The sequence below is a fragment of the Entamoeba nuttalli genome, assembly GCF_000257125.1.
Source record: "Entamoeba nuttalli P19 unplaced genomic scaffold asmbl_3773, whole genome shotgun sequence".
NCBI classification, from domain to species: domain Eukaryota; phylum Evosea; order Mastigamoebida; family Endamoebidae; genus Entamoeba; species Entamoeba nuttalli.
Window position 1 is genome coordinate 1 of NW_008576321.1, and position 7,164 is coordinate 7,164.

A 7,164-nucleotide genomic window follows, 5' to 3' on the forward strand; every position below is an offset into this window, starting at 1 on the left:
ATTAAATGAAAGAAAGCATGATGTAAAGGAGTGTGGTGAATATATAAGAAGTATAAATGTTATTAATTAAATTACTACATATACAATCAATAATATAGATTATTAAAATAATTATATTACAATTTAAAATTATATAATAAAAATAACAATAAAAAAAACATGAAATATAATAGTAATTTATATTATAAACTATAATAACCTATTAATATAAGAACATTCAAAAAGGAGCAAAAATATACAGAGAGATAAAAAAGGTATTAAATATAATTGAAATGAATGTCATAAATCTTTAAGAAATCAGTTTACAAATACACGTATTAATTACCTTTTTTTAACATTACCAATACTTTGAAGTAATAATTTGAAGTTATAAAAAGGCAATAAGTCGAAGATAAATTGAATTAATGATGTTATATAAAACAAATAAAATAAAAAGAGAAAAACTATCAACTCAATAAGAAATGTTTGGTCTTGCAGAAGACATACAACAAGGGAAAATTTCAATATCAAATCTTCACCTACGAGATGTTGAAGATATAACAATGAATGAAGAAACAGTTAACACATTTTTTAAAGAATTATATGAATCAGGAGATGGTGATTATTCATTTGAAGGAGACAAAGAAATGAAAGTATATAAATTTATTTTATCAACACGGTGTTCATATTTTTATCAATACTTTAGTTTAGAAAAACAACCAATGATTGAATTAAATAAAGAAACATTAAAAGGATTTATTACATGGTGTTATACAAATAAAATTGAAATGGAAATGAAAGAATGTTTAGAATTACTTCATTTTATTCAAAAGAATTGGATTAATGAACCAATTAGTAGTATATTTTATTGTATTATTAAAAGAATTAAAAATGACTTTGAATCAAATATATATGATAACTGGGCATTAGTAGAAGAATTCTTTTTAAATGAAGCACATAGAAGATATTATGAAGAATATTTTAAAAGTATAAGTCAAATTTGTTTAAAAGAAATAATAAATAAAAAAGATTATTCATTTGTAGGAAAGTTATTACCATATATATTACTTTCAATGAATAAACACATTGAAATTATAAAAGAAAAAAAGAATATTGAAAAGAAAAAGAAAACAAAAAAAAATATAACAAAACCAATTGAAACAGATTTAACAGTTACTCTTCTTCATCAAGAAAAAAAACCAAAAAAATTAAATACTAAAGAACTGTTAGAAACAAATGTTCATAAAGAAAAAAAATTATCAAAAAAAGATACTTCTAATGGTATTGAAGATGAATTATTAATTTCTTCAAATCGTTTTGATACTCAATTCCCTCTAAACAGTCAAAATACTTCTTTGATTAATAAACTTCTTTCTTCTTTATTAAGAAATAAAGCATCATTCGCATTTAAAGAACCAGTTGACCCTCAATTAACAGGTGCAATTAATTATTTTGATATCATTAAACATCCAATGGACCTTGGAACAATAAAAAATAAATTAAAAGATAAAACTTATAAAAATGTAAATGAAATACTTTCTGATATTGATTTAGTTTGGAATAATGCATTTAAATATAATGCCCCTAATTCTGAAGTTTGGAATCTTGCTAAAACAATGTCAGATGCATATGAAAAGAAACTATCAACAATGAAATTTTCTATTTAAAGTATTTTAATTGAATTTTTTTTTCTACTTTGAAACTTTTTTTTCATTAAAAAATAAATATTTTTTGGTCTATCAGATATTCTCTTTGTCTTGAGTTACTTAATGGAAATTTACATTAAATTGATATATAAATGTTTTTTTACTTGTTAAATTCATTCGATCCCCTTCAGTATGGAAACTCTGAATTATTTGAAGTAATAATAGATTATTGACAAGACAAATAGTTCATTGTTTCTGTGTATGTAGAAGTAAATCCTTGAAAAAAACACGTCAAAATAACATCAAGAAAAAATAATAAATATTACACTCTAATATTACTTTAATTGTTTCAGCAAAGCTGCTATTAAATGATATCACATCATTCAATTGTATAGCAGGTGTAGGCTATTTTCCAGTAAAATAGTACATCATGTCCCAAGATATGCTGGTAGTATTATAAACCACGTTCCAAAACCTTTTTTTAATGAAGTGATACAATAGAGAGTAAATCTTAAATGTTTCACATCACATCTTGAGAGTAATAAGCTACACAAATTCATGACTTCATAGTAAAAGGATAAAACTATAACTGAACGTCTTGGGATAACCAATACACACCCTAATTTTTTATCACCAAAAATGATTATGCTTAATAGTTACAACCAAATGTAAGTAATTTCAAATCCAAAAGTAATTTTTAACTCAGCTAAACGATTCAACAGTTCAGTGCATGGAAAGGGATGTACTCTTAAAGCCTTGATAACGAGTAACAGAAAAATAGTTATATAGGACATTTTGTCAGGAATGGTTGATTAAGTAAATATAATTTACATTCTTCTATGAGACCTCATTCAATAGGGAATTGTCACAACTTCTCTTGACGTACGACTCAATCTTAACTTTGAAGGAATATTTCTTTTATGTTGAGAAGTACTAACTTTAGATTTTTTCTTGTTGGTTCTTCGGACATCCTGTTTGACTAAGTCGTCCAAATTAATGAATTTAGTTTTTCCATAGTTGGATTAACTAAAGAAGACAGTGTCGTCTTTCTTTCAAGATGTATTTCTTTTATAAAAAATAACTAAAACAATTAATTAAGTACTAATAAAATTGATTTCTATTGTTGTTTGCTCAGGTGAGATTAATCTCATCCTTTCGCTGTTGAAATAAATAAAAATAAAAAAAAAATTAAAATTTTTTTTTATTTTTAAATGAAAAAAGTTTCATATGAATATCAACCAATACAAATTAATTCTTTTTCTATCAGTGGAAATCTTCCTATTGGGACTTTAATAATTAATAATGAAGAAATAATAGAATTAGAAAGACAAGGGAATGGTATTATAAAACAAATTACGCTTGAAATAACATTAGAAGAAAGTTGTAATGGTAAAGAAATTTTTTTTGATTTTAAAAATGGAAAAATAGAAACAAAACAAAATGAAAGAAATGAAAAAATACTAATAGAAAAAGGAGTAAAACAAGGAGATATTATAAAAATTAAAAAATTTATTACAACATATTATTTTATGATTGAAATTAAACCATCACCGCAATTTGTTATTGAAGGAGATATTGTTTATACTTCAGTATTTACTTTAGAAGATAATAATTATTCAATTTTATTACCAAATGGAAATATTAAACAATTACATTTACCTAATATAACACAAAATTCTCTTATTATATTAAAAGAATGTGGAATATTTTTAAAAAATAAACAACGTTATGGAGATCTTTATGTAAATTTTTTACAATACAAAAATATGCAAATTTTTAGGACATTAGAAGAATATAATATTAATTATTCTTTTAGAACTTCTTTAGAACCTCTTAACAAAACACCTACAACTTTTATTTCTATTCAAAAAAATGAATTATTAACATATCAACCAATTTTAATTTTAAGAGAAATAGAAGATGATAATTCATTTATGATAAAATATAAAAAAGTGTATTTAATACCAAATTACGCACAAACACCTTATTATGTCTGTTTCAAAAATGATGGAAATAAATCAATAAATATGCTACAAGGTGATATTGTCTTTAAAGTTATTCTTTAATATTCTTAAATAAAAATAAGCTTCTTAAATAAAAAGTAAAAAAAAATTAATTTTTTTTTTAAGCTTTAGTTGCAGTTAACACTTCAATGTTAGATTCTTTAGTTGAAATTTTGTTTATAAAATTAATAAATTGAGCAAAATGAGTTGTTTTCATATGTGCGTCTAATTTTTCTTGTGATTCCCATTCTTCAATCATAATATAATGAGTTGTATTAGTTACTTCATTTACAAATGAATATGAAATACAACCAGGATCTTTTCTACTAGCATTAACCATTGTTGTTACTTCAGCAAGTAACTCTGGGTCTTCTTTTAAGTACATATGGCAATGAACAATAACAACCATTAACTGATTAATAAGTTCTAATAACCTTTTTGTTCTTTCCTTTTTAGAGTAAAGCAAAAAGTTTTCAAATAAAAAAAAAAAATAGAAATGAAACTTCAATCTTATTTTGTTGATGTTTTTCATTTTATTATTTTTAATTGAAGCTTTATCTCTTCTTCTTGTATTAGCTTCTTCTTATCTATTTCTCTTTTGTTAATGTAAAATATCTTCTATTAATTATAAACAAAAAAATACCTTCAAATTACTTATTTTGTTTTAATATTTCAGTTAATTTGGAATTCACAGTGTTTTGTGCATCTAATACTGCTTGCATAGTTTGCTCAATTGTAATAGGTCCATCAATTTTATTATCAAGAATCGTTTCACTAGAAGAATTAACTGAATTATTCAATGTGATTTTAACTAGTGGGTTACTCATTTGTTTGTTATTTATCAAAAACTAGTTTTCAATAGTAAAAGAAATAATAAAGTTTTATCTCACTTTTAATCTTATCAATAGAACTTAAAAATCAGTCATGAAATCTAGGTTTGTGTGATCATATTCTCTGTATTAAATCTAAAAAACACAAAAAATCACGAAATTTATAAATAGACAATCTGTATTTTCTAAGTATGCAACTAGATTTAATATTCTTTTCCCACCTCAATCATCTAAACAATTAGAACAAAGAATGGAACAAATAACAAATGGATCTCTTCTTGAACAACAAATATTGGCATCAAAAAGAGATGAAAAGAAAGAAGTCTCTATTCAAGAAGAAAGTTTTTCTGGAATTCATGAGGAAGAAAATAAACCAGAAACACAAACGAATTTATGGGGAGGTATTGCTTTGAGAAATGAAAATTCATCTGAAAAGATTCAAGGAGACAGTAACCCTGTTTTAAGAAAACAACCCAAAAGAACTTCTGTTGTTGAGCTTATTGGAAGTTCAAAGCCTGTTGTTCAAGAAAAGGCAGATGGACATAGACTTACCGTTTTTGTAAACAAAAAAGATAATCTTCATGATGGTGATTCATTTGGTGATGCTCTTTTCAACGCACCAATTTCTGTACCTCCCAAAATGTCTATTGGAGATTCTAATGAATTTACTGTTCAAAAAAGAGTTAGACAAAGTGTTTTTGAAAGGGAAGACAAACCTAAAGATACTAATAAGACAGTAGAATTAAATGTAAACAATAATTCTGTTCCTGCATTTTCAAATTCATTTGCAGATTTTAAAATTCCATCACAAGGAGATTTTAATGGGTTTTCATCATTTGGTTCAGGGACAAAACAAAACCAATCAAACCCATTCGCTTCTGGCACTTTTTCTTTTGGTAGTTTAGGGCTTCAAGCTGAACCTCCTAAAGAAGAAAAGATTGAAAAAGAAGTTGAAGAGCAACCACAACAAGTTACAAAAGAAGATACACAAAGTGGACCTTTTGAAAATAAATATTATACTCCACAAAAACGTGAATTTGTTTTATTTGAAGCTCCAACAATTCCAACAGAAAAAGAAGTTCCTTCACTTACTGCAAAGTTAGAAGATGAAAAAGTAGTTGAAGAAAAAAAGATTGAAGTAACAAAAGATGGATTCAAATTTGATTTTGGAACGAATGAAACAGCAAAACCTGAAAATACATCAAATGGATTTTCTTTCGGAAATATTGATTTTGGAAAAGGATTCAATTTTGGTACTTCTTCGAGTGCTGAAAAAACAAATCAAAAGGAAAATGAGAAAAAAGACAACGACAAACCAACAGAACAGACTAATACTGCTTCTAATCCTTTCACTAATTTCTCATTTAATGGATTTAATAGTACTGTTGAAACTAAGAGCAATGAAAAACCAAAAGAGGAAAATCAAACAAATAATATTTTTGGAGGATTCTCATTTAATGGATTTGGAACCACTGACAAGAAAAAAGATGAAAATACTTCAACTTCTATCTTTGGAAACTTTTCATTTGATGGATTTGGAACCACTGATAAGAAGGTAAACGAATCTTCTAAAGAAGGACAATCTTCAAAGAATTTATTTGCTGGACTAAAAGATAATGAAAATAATGAAGATAAAAAGGTTCAAGAAAATGGGTTTAACAATGCTGCTTTTGGAAATTGTTTTGCATCTACTGGGTTTGGAAATAACGAAAAACCTAAAGAAGAGGCTCAAAATACTTTAGGTTCATTTAATAATAGTTCAAGTACAAATAATGCATTTAGTTTTGGAAATAGTTCTAATTTAGGAAATCCATTTAACCAATCACAAAACAATAATACAACTGAAAAAGATGATGATAAATTAGAAGAAGAAGAAAATAAAACTGAATTTAAGCCAGTTATTAAGATGGAAATTCAAGAACAAAAGGTTGATGAAAACCAAGAATATGTAATGCAAAGTGTTATTAAGATTGCTCGTTTGTATCAAGAGAAAAATCAAGAAGGAAAAGTCATTAGTACTGAATGGAGAGCTCTTGGGTCTGAGGCAACACTTAGTGTGATTAAGAATAAACAAAATGGCAAAATTCAACTAAATGTTATGAATACCGCTACAGGGTCTCCATTTGTTCTCTGTTATTTACAAAAGGGAGTTGTTTCTATTAAAAAAGCAACTTCAAATAGATGTGTGTTCAAATGCTTTGAAAAGGATAATACAACAAATAAGATTGTCCCTAAATATTACACACTATGTTTTACTTCTGCTGAAGATAATGACAAACTCATTGGAATTATTGAAAAACTTTAATTGATTTGGTTTAAATTTAGATTAAATAAGGGAGGTTTTTTTTAAGAAAAAGTTTATAAATTATTTTAACCACAAAGAAAATAATTATTTATTTTTTTAAATTCAAACTAATTTAATGTTGAACTCATATACTAATCTGCTTATTTTGAGAGTTATTGGTTTTATTATAAACTATGAATAATAAACATAAAAGGAATTATTTATTTCTTTTCTTTTATTATATTCATTTCTTATCTTTTTTTTTATTTTTCCTTTTACTAAAAAAAAATGACTGATGAAAATAGAGAGAAATTTGAAATGTCAAAAAAAATGGAGTAGTAGTTTGAATTAATTGTTTAATAATACAAAAAACATTAAATTACTTAAAGAAATAAAAAAATGAAAAAATACTAAAAATAAAA

General features: G+C 25.0%; 4 protein-coding genes across 4 annotated transcripts; 3 read left to right on the forward strand and 1 right to left on the reverse strand.

The window, feature by feature from the left end:
• Positions 1–461: 461 nt before the first annotated feature.
• On the forward strand, positions 462–1,646 carry ENU1_080910 (bromodomain containing protein; the record flags this gene model as incomplete). Its single annotated transcript, XM_008858709.1, has 1 exon — positions 462–1,646. One exon carries the CDS (start codon positions 462–464, stop codon positions 1,644–1,646), a length of 1,185 nt encoding a protein of 394 aa, XP_008856931.1.
• A 1,190-nt stretch (positions 1,647–2,836) lies between these two features.
• On the forward strand, positions 2,837–3,691 carry ENU1_080920 (hypothetical protein; the record flags this gene model as incomplete). The annotated part of the gene is made up of 1 exon (XM_008858710.1): positions 2,837–3,691. One exon carries the CDS (start codon positions 2,837–2,839, stop codon positions 3,689–3,691), a length of 855 nt encoding a protein of 284 aa, XP_008856932.1.
• A 58-nt stretch (positions 3,692–3,749) lies between these two features.
• Positions 3,750–4,037, reverse strand: ENU1_080930 (antibiotic biosynthesis monooxygenase domain containing protein; the record flags this gene model as incomplete). Its single annotated transcript, XM_008858711.1, has 1 exon — positions 3,750–4,037. One exon carries the CDS (start codon positions 4,035–4,037, stop codon positions 3,750–3,752), a length of 288 nt encoding a protein of 95 aa, XP_008856933.1.
• A 671-nt stretch (positions 4,038–4,708) lies between these two features.
• On the forward strand, positions 4,709–6,763 carry ENU1_080940 (hypothetical protein; the record flags this gene model as incomplete). The annotated part of the gene is made up of 1 exon (XM_008858712.1): positions 4,709–6,763. One exon carries the CDS (start codon positions 4,709–4,711, stop codon positions 6,761–6,763), a length of 2,055 nt encoding a protein of 684 aa, XP_008856934.1.
• Between the last annotated feature and the right edge of the window lie 401 nt (positions 6,764–7,164).